Here is a 20,620-nt window from a genome sequence, read left to right as displayed (position 1 = left end):
AACCACTGCGCCACCAGGGAAGCCCGAGGGCAGTCTTTTGGATGATCTTCCCACCATCAGTCTCTTCCTTTCTTTAATCCTCTCCCCAAAGCTCTGGTTTAAAGCCAGTCTCTCTGATTTAATGGTCTTTGATTCTAAGAACAGGGCTGCATATCTTGTCATTCTGAACACACGGGAAGGAGACTCACGTTCCAGTCTAATTTCCAGCCAAACACCCCTGTGCTACATACTCTTTCCAAATAAGTTTGTTCTGGGCATACTCTTGCCCTCCCACCGTTATTACTTAGTTCACACTCTTCTCTTGGCCTAGCAAGTTTTCACATGTCCAAACTTTTGTTCCTGTATAAGGCACAGCTCAAGGGCCACACCCTCCATGATGTGTTTTGTAATCCTTCCATGTGGAAATTATTTCTTACGTTTGAACAATGCAAACTCTAATCAGAGATCCATGCTCAAAGGGGCTTTGTGCCAAAGATTGGCATAGAAATGTACAGTTAGATATTTTTGATCCTCTTTAGCTGATTTTTAAGGAGTGTTGTCTTTATACGTATGTATATACATATACATATATGTATCTCTACTGCATATAGTGTCACTCACATATGGCTTCATAGTGTTTGTCAACTCCTTTTCATCTGTTTACTAAATATAATCTCACTCTGTCAGCTAGTGCTGTTTTAAATCAGAACAAAATTAAATGTCACTGCTAAAAGGAAAAGGTGTTGGGACAAAATTCTGCATTTTTTTCCACCGTCCCTCTGTTTTAGAATCTAATAAATTCACTCCTCTTCCTGGTTGAGACTCATTGATTAATAGTATTTAAAAGCATATGAAGAGAAGGATTACGTGTATATAAGAGGCATGGTCTAGTGTAGAAGGAGCATAGGATTTGGAGTCAGAAAAACTTGAATTTGAATCTCAAATTTGTAATCATGGTCAGGTCACTTGGTCTCTCTGATTTTCATTTTCCTTATCTGTGTAAAATTTATTTTACTGTGTTAGTATAAGGTAATGTGTTGAAAGCACTTATCACAGTGCCTGGCACATACTAGGTACTTAATACAGGATAGCTATTTTTATTATTTTCCCCATTTTTAACTTTAGGGAGTTACGATCCTGAGCCTTGTAGCTACATGATCATTCTGTGTCTTACCTCCACCTCATAGCTACCGTCAGAGGGCTCAGAAGCTTTCAGAAATCCACAAGGATCAACCTGGGCACCCTGTCAATCGGACTGTCTATTGGATCGATTACATTCTGCGTCACAATGGAGCCCATCACCTACGTGCCGCTGTCCATCAAATCTCTTTCTGTCAGTATTTTTTACTGGATGTTGCCTTTGTGCTTTTGCTTGGTGCTGCCTTGTTTTACTTCCTCTTGTCCTGGGTCACAAAATTTATCTACAGTAAAATCAAAAGTTTGTGGTCTAGAAATAAGCATAGCACAGTTAATGGACATTACCATAATGGAATCCCCAATGGCAAGTATAAAAGAAATGGCCACATTAAACATGAAAAGAAGGTGAAATGAGCCAACAGCCCACCTGATAGTAACAAATCTGTTCAGTCATTGAATTTTTATTGCTATAATTTAGTCTAACAACTACTAAAAGGAAAACATGAGTAAACAATTCTGACACTCCCTTATCTGATCTTACTAATGAAATTCTGTGGAATTAAGATGGCTGTAAAAAGCACAGACCTAAAATGCAAAAATGTATTTTATGCGAATACTGATGCAGAGAGTTTGGGCACTGAACCTTTTAGACGCCTTAATTATTTAAATCAATTAAGTGACCGTGTCAGACTTTAGTTTTAAGTCTTGATATATGTGTGTCCCAGATAAGGAATGGTTTCTTTTCTCTTAAAAATATTTGTTTGTGTATGTATGTGTGTGTGTATGTGTGTGTATGTTTCCTAATTAAGATTATTTCAGCCAGCTGCTTGTTACATTTGTTGATGGTACAACACATTCAAGAATGAAATAGAAAGACGGTTAGGATCCAAACGTTTCTCTTCTAGAATTTCATATATGGGAGCTCAGAACACTACCATGAAAGAACGCATTTCTCTCAAAACTGAATGCAGAGGAAGAAAAGGAAAAGATAGATGACACCGGTTTTTGTACTTCTAGGGTTTTTTTGTTTATTCATTTTAGGTTTTTTGTTTTGTTTTAGTTTTGCTTTTCTTACAGACTGTAGATACTTCTGGGGGAAAAAACATACAATTAAGTAAATGTATAAATTGGTTGTCACATTTTACTTCTATTTTCTCCCTACCAATAATTTGCCTCTGGGAGAATTTTATAGTTTTTTTCTATTTCATTTTAATGAATAACAGTATGTTAAATGTATAATTAAAACAAAGCAACAAAGGTCTGACTTTTGTTCAGAGTACTGAAGATTACTGCTTCTATGGCATCTTTAAACAGGGTTGTTATTTGAATGTTTTGTAACTGTTTGATGGCTTTTCTGTAATGTAATTTTTGAATGTTCAGGTGTGGTATTTCCAAAGTTTTAACTTTAAAAAAACACCTCCTTCATCCTATTTTGTTGTCTGGGCCACACAGTCTGTTACATAGGTGCCAACATTTAATTCTTTTCATTGGAACATTTGCTTTTCTCCATATTGGTACCTGCTTTGTCTGAGAGGTTTGAGATCTGGTTACCAAGTCAAACTTTACATGTTATACAGAAGTGACAGAGAAATTGTACTACTTGTTTGTGAAAATGAGTTCCCACTCCCCTCCTCACTGCCTTCACCCTCACTTCAATCCATTGTGGCTGACATGGGACAGGAATAGTATTCATTTGAGGATAGGGGTGCAAGTCACAGACATCACAAAATCAGGACCTCCCAACTGAACCGTTCACTTGCTGGCAACTACGAGTTTATTCCCTGTCATTCTGTTTACTTAGCATTTGCACTACACATGTTGAGTGTATGCTTTATTTATTTGTAGTTTGACATCTTATGTCTGACAGCTGAGAGTAGAAAAATACAGCATCTACCTAATGACGTTCGCTAACATGGGAAGAGTTGTGAAAATTCTAGAATGCTTAAATCCTTATCATACACTATGACATACAACTTCATCACACTCCCACCAGGAGCCACTCTCCTGTACTTAGAAATAATGTCACAAGTAGTTTTCTAGTGTACAATGCAGGCAAATATATTGCTGTCTGAATACTTGAAGAAATGGTATTACACATATAAGCCTATTAGTTATACCTTTTCACAATCTTACAATATTGCCGTTAAAAGGGAAAAAAGACACAGGCAATGAATGGTGGGATGGCAACAGGACTTAGAGTGTATGAATGAGTTGATTCTGCTTTTTTGGAATTGGATAAAGGTGACAGTAGGCATTCACTGGATGATTAAGCATAAATTAATCTCCACTGTGATAAAAACTTAAACAATAAACATTATTTAAAAATAGAGAAATGTTGTTGGAATAAAATTTTTATTCAGATTTTATTTCACAATATTACGTAAATCCATTATAAACATGTTTCTGAGACAGGTCTCCCAACCTTTGTATGTGTATATGAGTGTGAAAACAGTGTTACATGTGAGAATTTTTTTTAATTATTATTAAACAGAGGTATTTACCTTACAAGTACATCAACATGGATCTTAAAATTGTCCCATAATTAAGAATGTTAAGTGTAGGTATTTACTGATCATTGTTGTTTTTTTTTGTTTTTTGTTTTTTTTTAGTAAGCTTATTGTTAGCCAGTTTTGGTAAATAGAGTGATTTTAAATTTTCCACACTTGGGCTAGATTCTCTAATAAAGTAAAGTTTTCAAGAAGGTATTTATTCATTTATTTTTTAAAAAGAACCTCTGCAAGTATTTCTGTCGCTGGTCATCATATCAAATGCAAATGAGAATTAAGACATCAATCGTTTTTCCTCTAGAGCCATAACTTTTAATATCCCTCCACATAGACGTAGAGGCAGAATTTGAATGTCCGGGATTGAAGGGGAGTGGTGTTTAGGTTGAAGTGGTGGTTTATGATTGAAGTTGGAGAAAGCTAGAGATTCTCTCTTGAGGATGTAGACACTTTGTATTACAATCTGGGGACATTCTCAGACTCCCAAATACAACACTGATATCTTCTGACAAAGTCTCTGGTGGTGTTTATCAACTTAGGTTTGGGAGTACTGTCCTTAATGAATCACCTCTGAACCTTACCTATCCAACAACTTATTGACCACATCTCCCGCTAGATTGTGATACACAACACCCCTCTCCAACTGCTGAAATCCACCATACTAGATCCACAGAGGACTCCAATTCAGAAAAACCTATTCAGGTGATCTGCTATCTGCCCTTGCCCTCCTTCCCTTCTAGGAACCAGTAGTGGTGAGGCACTGCTGAGACAAGACGTAGCATCCTGTTTTTTTCCCACCCATTTCCTGTTTCCACCAAAACTACAAGAATATTTATGCTCAGATGACCTGTCTCAGTGTCATGCTCCCAGCTTTGCCTTGTAATTAGGCAGATTAGACATTATAATTGGACACTGTGGGGCATAAAACTTGTGATGAAATTAACATGAAAGAAGTTCAGTTTGTTGTTGTGAAACATTTTGTGGACCATTGTTATTTATAAACGGTAAGAACCTTCTTTGAAATACACAACTGTAGTGAATTGAAGAGAGAATATTTATTTATAAGCAAGAACTCAGGAACTGCCATGGAGGGGTGGGGAGTGGAAGTGACTTGACGTTCAGTGGATGCCTGTCCCATTGCAGACAGTATGCTGGATACCAGGGGAGTTTACAGATGATAAGGACAGTCTCTCCTTCAAGGAGCTTGTGATCTAGTGGGAGACATGGACACAGAAGTAACTATAATGTAAAGTGCCGGGGCCCATGGCAGATGTATGTGCAGGGTACTGTGGGAACACTTGGGAGGCAAGAATACATGTCAAAGAAGCCTCTCTGTGTGCACCAGAGAATCCACACTCACTACTGGCTTGTCTGTAACACAATGTCCATGCCGTTAATTGCTTCATCAGGAACATCCTCATGAATTCATTTTTTGAATCAGGTATTGAATTCAAGCTCTGATTGTCTGAGGGTCATGACTTTGAAGGCTTAGTAAATAACCTTACTTAGTAAGGTTAAAGATTAGTAAATAACATTTACTAATCTTTAACTTTTGAATTTCTTATTTGTATGATGATGGTTACCTCATGGGATTTTCTTGAATACATATACACACACCACACACACACACACACACACGCACACGCACACATACACTGTGCTGGCCATTATACTGAATGTTTAATACACTGTGTGTGTGCATGCATGTGTTTAAAGCATTTAGCATAATGGCCCGCACAGGATGAGCCCTCAAATCTGTGGTATTAGTCATGGATATACTGAATAGACTAACTTCTTTCACATCATCGTGCTTTCAGTTTTTGAAAGTTGTTTAGGAAAATGTGTTTTATTCATTTCATTCATTTATTCAACTATTTATTAAGGCTTCTATTCACCTGGTGGTATTTTAGGTGTCAGTGGTGCACTTGGCTCTCACAGTTATATCTTGTCCTCTCTCTTCATAGCTCAGCTATTCACCAGATCCCAAAATGCTGCTAAAATGGAATGACTCCACTTTGAAAAGGTTTAAAAATGAGAGAACCAGTATAAGGTGACAAAAACGACTTCAAGGGATAATACAGTGATCTGTTTTATTATTGGAAGTATAATTATTTTCATTCTTGTTTCTAAGTAATTCAGCTGGTTTATAAATACAAAATCACATTAGAGGATGCTTATTTGCAATTGGTATTATCAAAAATAATTTGAAATAGAAAACTTTTAAATCTTATATGACAAAGTTTAAGAATTATGTGAATGCTATTAAAGAGCTTCTTATCCTTCTTACTTCTGAGACAGTATAATTTTTAGCCAGCTTTTAAAGGCATATGTTTCATGCGAAAATGCTAGTGAAAGTTTTTGCAGAGAGCAAAAACGTTTTTCTAACAAATTTTAGCTAGTGGTGTCTTAGAAATCTATACAATTAAGATATATGTCAAAATGACATATTGTCATTTTTCTACAAATTCTGCAAGATGTTACAAGTTCCTAATCACTTGGGTATTTCGGTTTCTGACTTGGGGCCAGGGTGGGGAATGGCATGAATGGTCTTATTTTTCAAGATATGGAAACCAAAAGGCACACTATAATTATGTAATTTGCACTCTTTTGGGTAAACAAGACATAATTTAAGAAAGAATTAATTCATATAACCCACAAGATTACTGATAATATGCCTAGTTAGTGTGATAAAACCAGCAGATTTTTTCCAGCAAGCAAAATATTGATATAATCCAAGGTCACGTTGAAAAATCAAAACTACATGTAAAATTATACTATGTTATTCAAATAAAACAATTATAGTGTAAATCTACTCAAAGAAGTCTGACACCAACATTAAATATCTCAGGTATTACAAAGCATTTTCATTTATTAAATAATAAAACCTGAAGTCCTCACTGAATTTTTTTTTTTTTTTTTTTTTTTTTTTACGGTACGCGGGCCTCTCACTGCTGTGGCCTCTCTCATTGCGGAGCACAGGCTCCGGATGCGCAGGCTCAGTGGCCATGGCTCACGGGCCCAGCCGCTCCGCAACATGTGGGATCTTCCCGGACCGGGGCACGAGCCCGTGTCCCCTGCATCAGCAGGCGGACTCTCAACCACTGCACCACCAGGGAAGCCCCCTCACTGAATTTTATACAACTAAAAATATTTCATTGCTGTGTTAGTTTCTATCTACAGTTAGTTTTGACTCTTTCAGTAATGTATTTTATGCAGTAATCGATTGTTTCTTATTACAAAGGCAGAGTTAGCTTGAATTTAATATAAGATCTACACTTTTAAAAGGTAATTTCTACTAAGCCGTTAAGTCCTTAGTCCTAATATTAAGGTCAATTTTCCATCCAGGTCAGAAATAAGTAAAAGACAATGTAACAAAAAATAGTTTCTTATTGAGAGCCTAGTTACAAACAAATAATTTTGCTGTTGAAGGATCTATTACTCTTAGCACAGCACTGCATTAGAATGTCAAAAACTAATATGTTAGGAAGACTTTTATATATTTATGCTAATTCTGCTTTAGCTACCCTCATGAAACTGTAGCTGAAGTCCATGCGTATTCCTTACTTTTAGCAGAAAATGGTAACTTCGAGTATAAACATATTAGGTAAATAGCATGTAACATTAAATTTCAAGTTAACGATGATGTGTGGTGTTATATTTCTGAGTGATGTCTAGGCATTTTGTTCTCAAATCGAAAGAACTGATAGAGATCAGGCATTTAGAAAAGCCCAAGGCTAACATATAAAAATCATCAATTCTGCTTCCAATCCTGATTCTGCCCTCTGTATATAACAAGTTCACCTTATGAATAAGAAGGTGCTTCTAGGTGCTTAAAAATGCCACTGTGAACAACTGGTTAAAGCCTTGGCCAATAGAAAAAAAAACAAGTACAAATGTATATATATATATATATGCATTATATAAATATATAATGTTAATACTAAGTATGCGTATGTGTAGTTAACATTTAAATTATACTAAACAATTCTTTAGAATTAGATTATAAAAATTAACTCAAACCAAAATTTCTTCACCTATTTTTTAAATAATGGTGGTATTATAAACTTAAAGTTTGTTTCAAAAGAAAAACTTCTTTGAAACTGAATGATATTCAAAAGAACTAGCCAGTTTTAGCATCTAACTCAGATGTACCTCTGTAACGCTTCTTGCTAAAATATTGTGGAAAACAGGATGAAATTGTTATAAAATAAAATCAAGCTACTGCTCTGAATATATAGTCTTCTTTCTGGAACTTCCATCTTCTTATTTATTCTAGAGTAGAAAATATTTTGAGATTTAAAAGTTTAAACTAGATCCTAGTTATGAATAATATTTTCTCTTACAATGAATTCAACTGACACAAAATTTTTCATTTAGGATCTCAAGGAGATTAGAAAAGGAAGAAATTCACTTATGTACCTCTGAATCTATTTCACAGATCCAAGAGAATGGATAAGCCAGCTTTGCCGTTTGTGAAAGCGCAATTAACTTTTTTCCCGCCCCCCCCCCCCCCCCCCCGCCCCGGTACGCGGGCCTCTCACTGCCGTGGCCCCTCCCGTTGCGGAGCACAGGCTCCAGATGCGCAGGCTCAGCGGCCATGGCTCACGGGCCCAGCCGCAATTAACTTTTGAGTTGAGTGTGTTGGCTTCCGGTTCCAGATTTCATACTACTTATTGCATAAGCTGCCTTCTTCCCTTCCTTGCTTACCATCTTCTTGCTTCCAAGCTTTCAGTTTCCTCTCTTGGGTTGTCTGCTGTTCGATGTTTTCTAAGTTGCCCTAGCATTTCCGGGTTTATGGTGCATAGATTGTGCTTATGTATATAATGATGCCTTTGTTTTTTAACAGAGTATGGAAACCCAATTGGAAGTTCAAGCATTCCAAATTACCAAAGGCCAAACTGAGAAAATGTTCAACTGTGTTAAAAAATATTTTGTCTGTCACAGATACAGAGAACAAACGCATGGGCACCAAGCGGGGAAAGTGGTAGGGGGTAGTGATGGTGGGATGAACTGGGAGATCGGGATTGATATATATACACTAATATGTATAAAATAGATAACTAATAATAACCTGCTGTATAAAAAATATAAAATTCAAAAAAAATATTTTGAACTAGCTGAATGTCATTTAGGATGGAAGTTCCATTAAAAACAATGATACACAGATGGTGCTTCTTCATAGGTTTGGGAAGAATGCTGCATTGACTAGGGCACTGTGTAGACCTCTGGCTGGGGGACCCTGTAAACTGGTTTGGGGTGTAGCTTAGGGATCTTTAAACTGTCAAGCCATGTATACCCCTTCTTACCTCCCACTTGGTCAATCAAAGTTTTTATATAACTGATTTGTACAAATAGAGACCTGAACTTTCCCCCATGAGAGCCTGCCTCATAATCTTTACTGGAGCTTCTAAAAGGATCTTCTGCACCAGGATGCATTTTATCTCTGATTCTCTAACTCTCATTTATTTAGCATCACTCATTGTCCCTGATATTAAAAGAAGATGCTGGAATGCAGCCAGTTGTCAGGTAGAGCCAGAGATAGGCCCAGGCCTGATAGGTGGCAGCCATTCAAGAGCTTAGCCTAGGATGGCAGCATGTTCATCTTCCCTGTAGCAGTAAACAGGTGTGGGGAACAAAGCAAGGATGTCCTGGGAAGGAGGCAGAAGTTTCAGATCCATGACTGCCTCAGAATGGATGCTTTGGATGAATGGTTCCTCCAACCATGCAATTTGTATTTTGGAATGCTAGCCCATCTTTTTTTTTTTTTTCTTCTTCTTCACCGAAATGAAGGTGGGACGGGGCAAAATCAAGCAAAGACCTTTAAAGTCTTGAATACAGGACCCAGGGAAGTCAATGGGATTTGGCAAATGCAAGACCTTGGCGGTATCCAGGCATCTACAGCCATGTGGGTCCTCTTATGTCATAGATGTTTTCACCGTGCAGCAGATGTGATCCCTGAGAATGTAGCTACAGCACTGGAGGGGCATGTAGAGTCAGCTCATGTGTTTCCATGCCAAGATGGGACGGTTCAAAACAACTCTCTGCTGGCTATTGTATATTTTCTCAAATGAGAGGGATAATTTATTATTCTCCAGTTTTAAAAGTAAATAGATTGAATTTACCATTTGATTACATGGAATTTTGTTTTATGGCCAAGTGTGTTCTATTAATCTCCCAGCTTCGGATGTCAGCTCTAATGTCTTCAAAAAATTTAGACCTAAAAACGTCTCCTTTTTTTCACATCAGAATTTTCTCATTTAATTGACTGAACACTTCCTCTCCATAGCCACCATATTTCCTTCTGCTGTTCTTCACATCACTGGTTAAGAAACTACCCCTAGATATTTAATGTAAGTGTTTTCAAATGCCTTACACCATGGAGTCTATGAAAACGAAATAGAAAAGAAGCAGATGAGGGAAATAGTATAATTTTAGAAGGTGCTTTAGATTCTGTATGATTTCACTTCACTTATATTGCTTTAACTTTTTATTCTATCAATGAATAGTAAGTAGCCTTCTAGTTTTCTTTTTACCTCATTGTTTTCTACTAGTCAAGCTTTAAAGTTTTAGTCTTAAGAGTGTCATCCTAAAATCCTTTAAGCAAGTACAGAGGAACACTAATTACTATGTCTTTCCTTAACCTCCAGAAGACATAAACCCTCTACTCATGCAGTTAAACTGATTTGTTACTCTATTTATCATTGCATTTGGCATGGGATGCCATGTTTATTTGTTACTTTCGAGGTTTTCTTATAACCTTTGCTTTTGGATTTAATTTTAAACTAAAAATTATAAGTTGTGGGTTACTTAGTTTGGGGCTGTAATACAGAGTGCTGTTCAAGGCTACCTGTCCCCTGGCCTTCACCCATGTCCCAGCCCCTGAAGCCCCTTACCAGTCAGTCCAAATGCTCTTATTAGTTCAACATAGGAGAACATCTTATTGTTATCAGCATCAAATAGCTCCAGTAACTCTTGTTCTGGTGTCTCTTCTCCTAGTAGACTTTCTATTTCATTGTAAGTCAAACATCCATTGGCATCGTTGTCAGCACCATAGAGAAAGATTTGAAGATCTATGGAAATGAAAGACTTGATTTTTGGTGTCAACTCAAGCATCTACCACCCATCAGAACAGTGCTTTGTCCTCATTGGATTGGTGCTTCTGTTCCTAAGATATACCTAGGTCATTTTTACTCCCCACCTGGGCTTTTGCCGTACATTTCTTTAACAAGTCAATTGTTCCTTACCTTCCTTTTAACACCAGCTTATCACTTCTCTTTATTCTACTCTGAATTATCTGATCATTTACTTTAATACTTATCCTTCTGTTATGTGTTCTCAAGGTGTTTTTATAGTTAAACCATAAACTCAGTGTTTTTATTGGTTTCTATTTGCTTCATTCATTAATATAAGCATTTTAATGAAATGATTCTTTTTCATGCATACTACAGTTTTTTATGTATCTATTGGATCTTTATTCTCTACTAAAACTGTTACCAAACTGTTACCAAAAATATCCATCTGACTACATTGTAATCTTTTTATCCCAAGCCCTTGAATCATTTGCTTATTATATTCACTTTCTCCCTCCTATTTTTCTAACGCTTCTTAATGTTACATCAAAAGTAGCCTACTCTTTTTGCTACCAATTCTGAACATACCGACATCTCCTATGCTAAGTTGGATGTGATCTATAACATTTAATTTACACATAATCAAAGGTTGTTTCGTCATTTATAGCACCACTAAATAACATTCCTTTGTCAGTATTCTTTTTATCCTCTCCATCTCACTGATCTCAGTACTGCCTTTATTAAAACACAATCCAACATTGTTTTCTGTGTTTCTAAAGTGCCAGGCACTCACTGTACGTGCCACTGGGAATACAAGGATGAAGAAGCCACAGTCCCTGACTTGAAGGAGACAAAACCCGCAAGTAAGCAGCTTCAGTCAACAGGGGAATTTATATTGTAATTAGGTATAGACAATATGCTGTTGAGGCATAGAGAAGAATGAGGGAATGTTCCACCTGGGGCTTGTTTTAGTTGAATTATAAAGAATGAATAGAAGTTCACCAGGCAGAGAAGTGATTAGAGGTAATTTTGGGAAGGCATGATCCTATGGTGGATCATGAGTTATGCAGCAGTGCGGCACAGTCAGAAACTGCAAGTAGTTTGTTCTGACAAGACGGTATGTGTTGAAGACGGGATGGCCACCATACTAAGGAAAAATATTTTCTGAAAACTGTCTTCCCTTTGGATCTTCAGTTAATCACTCTCCAATGTAACCTGCATTGCATTAGCTAGGCAGTAACTCCCCCCCACCCACCCCAGGCCTGTGTCTGTGTCTGAGTGCCGAACACCTGGTCTTATGGCCCAGCTTTCACCACTGTTGGTGTCAAGCTTCTTGTGTTACACATTATTTGACATAATGTAAAGGCCCTTCTATCCTGCTAAATTGTAGAAAAAGACCAGATTCTAACACTCTTAAGTTTACTTGCGCTTGACTTAGGAAATCTGCAAAATAGTTGTAATAAGTCCAACTTCTTAGCTAGTTTGAAGGAAAATGAGTTCTTTTCTGGTAATGAAAGGATTCAGCAAAATCCTGAAATTACAGTTACAAATAAATTTATAAATTATGTTTATAATTTATGTTTTGCTTAACATGGTAAAGAAAAATAAATGTCTAGGAACACTGACTGACAGAGTGCTCGAGAAAGACAGTGGCAGAGTAAGCATTACGATTATCTAGGCAGTCATGGGTTAAATGTGAGTACAGCAGTTATGACCTAATGTTGTCCACAACAGCGAAAGAGAAATTACTATAGCAACAACAGTAATGTACAAGAAATATAACTAAATGTTCTTTATTACAATTTTTAGGGCTTTTAAATGTAGCCATGCATATCATCCAATTAACACTTGGTTTTTTTGGAGTTTTGTTTGGGGCTTTGTTTTAGCAGTTATTACTATTTTTATTAATCTCCATGTCACAAAAGCTTGTATTCCAAACACCAAACCCAGGTCCCAGAATCAGATCAGCTGTGGCTCCTAAAGCTTCCCGAAAGTGCAGAAGGAAAGGATAGGCAAACTCAACTGCAGGACTGTTGAAGGAACTGCGTGTGGTAAATGAAGCAATCATGGCATCTGACTCTTAATAGTTAGCTCTCTTCTCAGATTCACTTTTCTCTGGCAGTGGGTGAAGATAGTTAGGCTATAAAGTTAAGAAAGGTTTCAGGAAAATTTTAAGAAGCGTGTGCATGTATCTTCTAATGCTTTTTAACTAGGGTTCGATTAACTTGTTCACGCTCAACAGGCCTATTCTTGCCTTGCAGCTGGCAATAAGCGACACTCCTTCTCGGGGAGGAGGGGAACTTAAACTTTTTTTCCTTGATCTTGACTCATTTTTGGAGAGAAAGTGAGAGAAAGAGGCTGGGGAAGCAAGCAGCTTTAAGTTTTCTTTCGATAGAGGCCAATAATGGTAGAACCTTCTGATAGATTTAAAGCTCCAAGGTTAGGTATTGATGTTTTGGATCATGTTTGGTTCCATATGAAGTCCAGGGATGCATTTATATAAAGGTTAAAAAAATAGGATTTAGCTGTCTGATATGTCGCCAAACCTGGGTATTTAAGGTAATAGAGCTGGCTGAACAAGAGTGGCTGGGCTGGGAAAACGGAGGTTGGCTTCATGCCTGTGCATGAAAAGTAATTTAAATGTCCACTCAAAGAGAACCTTAGTTACATCCTTCACTGCTTCTCCCACTAGAAGTTTTGTTCAAGTGGTTTTGACCCAGAGTGATCAAAAGTTCCCTCTCTCCACATTATGTCAACGACTTCTTCTGAAAATAAAGTAAAAAATACAAACCACTGTATGCAAATCATCATTAATTTCAAACAAACAAAAAGTATCACTGATTTTATTTTACACTCGCTTTAAAGAACGTGAGTAAAATCATTCCTAGAGAATGTTCTATTTTGGGTCACTACTTTATGATTAGGATGACAGCTACTTGGCCAAGATTTATTGAAGGTTATGCCTTAATATAAGTTTCTGTTTAAGGAAGTTGGATTAGTGCCCTTTAAGGTTTCTCCAAATATTGGGTGGACCACCTGACAAATGAGTATCATATTTGCTTGGTGTTGTCAAAGCCACTGACCTTTTCTTTCCTCCTCTTCAGTCACTACCTCCAGCCAAATTTGGCCTATTATCATGGAGACTCTCCATTTCTGAAATATTCTACGCCAGTATCTCACTCTCTGGCTTAGCTTCCTGTTATTCCAGTACCCATTTCTACTATTTATTGGTGTCCAGTTCCATAACTATTCCATTTATTTCCTCTCAATCTAAAAGTTTCTTCCTGGAAGTATTTTCTTTGATACTAAGTCTGAGCCTTTGATCCCTAACTTAAAAATTCTATTGTCTATACTGACAAACTCTTGCCTTTACTATCCTGCTGCATCCATATAGCAAAGTCCAATCCTGGATCAACCCAACCACCTGTGTTCTTTCTTCCTGTACCTGGATTGGTAAGCAATGCTGGCAAAAATCAAATAGCCACATAGGTTGATGCTACTGAAAAATCAAGCTCTTCATTTTAGTTGGACTGCCAACGATACCTACTCATCATTTGATTTGTTCCATTTCAGCTCTCTGATTCTCCATAGCTATTTCAAACCTTCATCATTTTCCCCTCAGGTCTTTTAACTTGCCAATTTACCCACGTTGGTTCCAGTGGATGAACTTGCTTTTGCTTTACTGAGAAAAAAGATGTCCACAAGCAAGTGTTCCTTCACATCCTGCCATTTCTCCTAACTCGTTCTATCCATGCCTTTTTCTTCCTTTCTATAGTTTTCAGTGAAAAAATAACAATGTAACAAAACGGACAATAACAAAACTCACACACATTCCCTCTCAGTGTCTAAATTTAATTTCATTATCTAGACTCCACTTCGGAATTCTTCAGTTTTGTCATGCCATCAAAATATGTGAATGAGAATATCTAGGAGGCATTTGAATAAACTCGGGAAAGAAAACCTGGCTGGAGAGACCTCCTTAGGATTCAGCGACAAATAACAATGGTATTAAATCATGGCAGAAGAAAAGTGCTTGGCGCCTAGCACGCACTCAATATCAGCGGCTTCTTGACCCGAGTCCCCTAATCGCTTCCTCTTCCTTGTTGCCTCTCTCAGTTACTGACACGAGCATTAGTAAATCACCCAAGCCATGAAAGCTGGATCATCTTAGATTCCTTCCTTACTCATCACCTCCCTTCCAACAAGAATGTCTTGCTAGTTCTGCCTCCCTAGCATCTCTTGAGTCTTTACTCTTTCGCCATCATCTTACTTTGGAGGGTTATCTCTTACCTGATTTATTAGCCACACCTCCCTAATTGTTCTTCCTGCTTCCAGATTTCTTTCTTTACAACCTATCTTTCTCCTACTTAAAGAATGATCTATCTAAACATGCACACTTGATCATGTTACTTCTTATTACTCGAAGGCTTTCAATAGCTCCCTATTTATAATGAGATAAAACCTAGACTGGCACATTAGACCTTTCATTGATTGGTGCTTGACACCATCCCTAAACTTATTTCTTGCCGCTTACTATACCATCTCATCAGCCAAATGGAACTACTTGTAACTTCTCAGATGTATTATATTCTCTCTAGTAAATATAAGCATTAGTATTTCTTTCCCCTCTTCCCAATTCTGTCCTGACCTTTTCCTTGGCTAACTCTTAACCTCTTCAAATCTCACCTCAGAAATTACCTTTTAGGTAAAGACTTCTCAGTCTGAGTTATGCCCCTGGCCCCCAATTTCTCTTCTGGTTTTCTGTACTCATAATTGTTCACATATTAGCTTCTCCACCACAGACATTGTATTAGAGACTTTTATATCTGTATTTCCAGTACTCATAACAGACCTGAGACCTAGGAAGCACACATAAAGTGTGCATTGAATGAATGAAAGAGCATTCTAATTCTTTTTGGTCGTACTGCCTCCAGATCAGTGTGCTGGGAGCTGGGATAAGAATTTGGGGTGGGGATAGGGCTAAACTTATGTTTGACGAGACAACATAACTGTCACCTTTCGAGCACTCTGTCTCAAGTAAGATCTCCTTCCTAGCTTTCTCCTAGCACTAAGCGTATGTTTTCCTCTCTCCTACTGAGCTTTGAGTTCCTCCATCGAAGGAACTACATCTGTCTTATTCACTGATGTATAGTTGGTGTCTAACACAGGATAGGCTCTCAACAGAGGCTACAGAATTAACTAATTAGTTAATTCGCTTCAGGGGAAAGTCTAGGGGAAGAGTGGGAGAGCCTCTGTTTCTTTCTTGAGTCCACATTGTTCTTGATTTTCTAAAGATAAACTTTTTTTTCTTTGACACTATCTGTTTGTGTAGTAGTTACCTTTCTCCCTTGTTGCCCTGATTAACTTATAGATGTTACAAATTAAGGTAGAACACACTGGCTTTCCATGTTTAGTGGAAAACATGAATCGAATATATTGTATTTACCACGATTTTATACACTGTGTATATAATTACGTGTTATAATATGTGGCATATATATTATATCTCAATAAAGATGTTATTAGAAAATAAACCCATGCAAATATATCATTTTAATGCAAATGGAAAGCTTAAAATAATAACAGTTTTAGCCATGTCAAAGGCAGGCAACCTACAGTCATTTTCTTAAGTTCTTTAATCACTATTTCCCCCATGTTGGAAGGATTTGTTATCTTTTGATGAACTAATATTAACAGGTTACTCATGAATATCCAGATAATATAAATTCATCAAAAGTTTTTATAATTGGACAAGTTTCACTCGTAGTCTTAGTGTGGCTTCATTTTATGCTTCTAAAACTTGGATACTAATCACTTAAGTTCACGTAATTTTTGCTTTCATTTTATAGAATAAACTATATAGAGTAGGGATGCAGGACAAAATGAAGAAATTCCACTTTTCAGTTATCCCTAGCCTTAGAGTTATTTTAGAGTTAAATATACAAAAATATATTGAATGTTTCAGCAAAAAGAAAGTATATGTACGTATAATTAAAATTTGGACATTTAATATTTATAGGATAGATATTACTAAAAATAAGGCAGGTGATTTGGAGACAAACTACTTCTTACTTGTTGAACCTTTTCCAGGTGATACGCATGGGCACTCAGCCTTACATCAAATTGTAAGACTTACCTGTTAAGATCCTTTATGAATGAAATGACTGTCTTGGGTTTCTCTTCCAATATTTCAGAATCTACTACATCTTTAGGATCTCGTGACGCTGGTTCTGGAACAGCTTTTTAAAGAGAGAAAAACAATCAGTGACCTTGGTCTAAGAGAGGTGGGAAACGGAATAGTCACATATTTGGTGTAGGATATCTAGGCAAACAAAACGTGGGTCTAAATTATCACGCTATAATCATCTCACCAAGTGATCTGGAACAGAATGTTTAATTCCACACTCTTTTCAGTTATACGTGTTCTCACAAGTTAATGTTTCCTTTCCTTCTCCCCTCTTGGCTTCGTGCTTTTCTGTGTGTGTTATTCAGACTCCTCAGCAGGATAATCCACTTCTTTGTTTTTTCAAAGACACATTTATTGAGCTCCCACTCTGTGCTAGGCACAGGACTGTGTGTGTGGATACCAGGTTGAATAAGACATTGTCTTTCGCACAAAGACTCTACTGTCTAACGATAAGTTTGACGGCAAGAGGTTTTTTCGAAGTGTGATGTTGTAGAAGGTGCCCAGGTTGAGAATTCTAGTATAATTAGTATTCTTAAATGTAGTTTCAACCAACTCTCTTAACAAATAGCCATGGTGACAATGACAGACATAAAAAGAATAACTCCAAGTAGTTCAAGAAACCAAGCAACAGCTACCCATTCGAGAACTGTAAAGAGAAATTTTGACTAAGTATATTGATAAAACATCAGATGGCATGATTTGAAAGACTCCACTCTGCTGCAAGAATGGAAGATCCCCAAGGGTTTTGGGGGTCCTACAGAATAGGAAAGGACAACTTGCTGAGATTCACTTTGTGAATGAATGTATATGAACCCATATAAATGCTCATATGATATGAGTTAACATCCCCAATTTTTCAAACAAACACAATACTACTTCAACACTGGACTTCGTGAGAGTGATAGCTCCAAAAGCATCTTACAAACAAAGTGGAAGCTCTCCTACTCAGAGAGGGAGGTAGGGAGTGAAGACAGCAGAAATCCTCACTTTAGTCCAGCAAAGGCGCATTGATGGCTATTACACTGCACTAACGTCCAGATGCGGATCTTCATCAAACTCTCCTGGGAAAAACCAACCCCGTCTAATTACTCACCTGGAAAAACTCATTTCCCAGCCCCACACCTGCTCCAGAACAGCTGAATATTGTTGGAGAAGCCACAGAGCTGGTCAGCCTCATTATACTCCTGACCCCAATCTTAATAGGGCTGGCAACAATGCCCACCCTTCCCTCTATGCTTTCTTGGTAGATTTGCTATTTTTACATTCTCTTTTATTAATCCTTCTACAGTCGCTCTTCTCCCTCAGGTTCAGGTGATGATTTTACATCATACTTCTTTTAGGAAATAGAAGTAGTCATGAACTTCCTCACGTACTCTACATCAAATCTACCAGTCTTCCCTGCCTCTGTATCTGCATTCTTTTTGCCTTAGTAATTGTTAAAACGCATCCGGTTCCCATCAGAAGTCAGTTTTTCTCTACTTGCAGTTTGGATCCCAGTCTGATTTTTCAGGATTTTACTACTGCAATTATCCATCATATTTCCTGTGCATTGATTTCTCTCCATATATATCCCCAGCAGAATAAAAATATTTCTTGCCATCTCCTGTCTTTAAAAAAAAATTCTTAATACTGTGTTTCCCTCCAATTAATTTGGTTTTCGCTTTCTCTTTCAATGCAAAACTTCTCAAAAAGGTCCCCCTATTCTTTATGTAACCCACTTTTGTTGGACTTCCTCCCTCATTATTCTATTAAACTGTTTTTTCCAAGACCTCCAATGACCTCCATCTCGTCAGACTCAAGGATCACTTTTTGTCTTTATCTTATTCAAACCCAATCTCTCAGAATATTTGACATAATTCCCTCTGCCTTGAAATAATTAATTTTCTTAATTTTTCCGTCTCCATCTCATTTTCTATAAAGGAGAACACAGTACTATGTTTAACCTGTGTCATGGTTGTTGTGGAGGCTAAATGAGTTAACACAGGAACAGAATTTAGAATGGTGCCTGGCATATGGTATTTCTCAATAAATGAAAGCTACTATTGTTTCCTAAGATGTGCTATCCTGTTTCCCCTCCTATCTCAGTGACCCTTTCTAGGTTTGATTTCTGGCTACTCCTCTGCTGTTAGACCTCCAGATGTGGGAGCTCCCCAGAACTGGAGTCCTGGGCCCTTTTCTCTATCAGAACTCTCTCCCTATAGGATCCCACAGAACATCATGCCTTCGATTATCATACATATGTTGATGTCCAAAATGTATATCTTCAGATCTTACCTGTCCCTACAATTCCCAACTTAACTGTCTATTTGGCATCTTCACTTTTCAGTCTGGCAGCACTTCGAATTTAAAATGTCAGAAACAGAATTTTTAGTTTCCCCTGCGATTTTCCCATTCTGTATACAGTACTAATACTTGTCCAGTTACTTAAACACCTCGATGGCTATATTTTTCTCATTCGCCAATCAAACAGTGAGGTCCTGTTGCTCTACCACTGGGAGTTTTCCTGAAACCTTTCATTTCTCTCCGCCTCAGTCATGATGACCTCTAGCTTATTGCACAAGGCTCCTAAAAGGTCTCTCATCTTCCATGCTTGGATTTCTAATATCTAGTTTCTACTCAACAACCAGAGACCTCTTTAAAAAACATCTATCCTGCCATGTCACTACCCTATTGAAAGCTTCTAAATATCCTACTTAAATATCTTCCTAAACATCTTACTGTGGCCCACCTGATCCTACTCTTCTCGCCATGACCTGTGCTTTCAACCAGCTATACTACACTTTCCACTTTCTCAGTGAGCTTCAGCCTTACTGGACTTTCTGTGTTTCTCATGTCTCCCCTAAGGGCTTTGCACTGCTGTTCCGCCCCTAGAAGGCCCCTCCTTCAGATCTTTATCTGATGCCCTTTCTTTTCATGCAGGCCTCTGTCCCAATGCCTTCTACTCAGAGAGGACTTTCCTGATCACTCAATTTAAACTACCCTTCTCTGGCAGTTTCTTATCTAATCACTCTTTCTTAATATCTCCATAGCACTTATCATTATCTAAAATCACCTTATTTATGCATTTCTTTCTTCCTTATGTTTATTTCTCTCAATAAGAATGCAGTCTCTACAAGAGCAGGGATCTTCTCCAACGTTCAGTCCTCGGTGAGCAGGGCTATGCCTGGTACCTGCTACTTGTTAAATAGTGTTGAATAAGTGCAGGTTCAGGAGGGGATGTTTCTAATAAAATGTGGGAATAATCAAGGACAAGCCGTATATTCTCTCTGTTGGTAGCACTATATCTTATAGATGTCCTTTCCTTAAATATAAGTAAACAATACATTCCTGAGAGCATAACAACCCCCTCCAAACTCTACCCCTGGTCAGCATGGACTTGAATACCAAAAATATTGAGTTGCAAAGAATACGGAATACCCATACTAAAGTTTCAAAGACAAGTCTGTTACATACAGTGACTAGATTTCTCAATTTATCTCAAGCTGCTGTGACAAGGTGGACAATCTCCTAGTTTTCTCCATTCATGCATTATTGGTAATCTCTGCTTTTCAAGTGTAAGTTACGCAAATAAAATATTTCCCAGGTAAAATGCTTTGTCAGTATGTTGCTGCCATTAATATTACATGTGGCATTTAGATTATTTACAGAAACAGGGACTGGTGTGGAAAAATCCAAAGTCTCTCTTCTCATGATTATTGCCGTGTATCATTCATGCATTTATTCATTCCTTCAACAGATACATA

At 37.5% G+C, this 20,620-nt stretch overlaps 1 protein-coding gene across 6 annotated transcripts in view; it reads left to right on the top strand.

Moving 5' to 3' along the window:
* UGT8 (UDP glycosyltransferase 8) overlaps positions 1-18,203 on the top strand; it is a 104,045-nt gene extending 85,842 nt beyond the window's left edge. For all 6 annotated transcript variants that reach the window (XM_022596258.3, XM_089911551.1, XM_022596257.3 and 3 more), the window contains one exon: positions 1,167-18,203. In XM_022596258.3, coding sequence (XP_022451966.1) covers positions 1,167-1,530 — 364 coding nt within the window. In that variant the 3' untranslated portion in view covers positions 1,531-18,203. The remainder of the gene's footprint in view (positions 1-1,166) is intronic.
* The last annotated feature ends 2,417 nt before the right edge of the window (positions 18,204-20,620 follow it).

The sequence above is a fragment of the Delphinapterus leucas genome, chromosome 5, assembly GCF_059928025.1.
Source record: "Delphinapterus leucas isolate spDelLeu-1000000601 "Yukka" chromosome 5, BTC_Dleu_Yukka2, whole genome shotgun sequence".
Taxonomy (NCBI): domain Eukaryota; kingdom Metazoa; phylum Chordata; class Mammalia; order Artiodactyla; family Monodontidae; genus Delphinapterus; species Delphinapterus leucas.
This window is presented reverse-complemented; position numbering and strand designations above follow the sequence as displayed.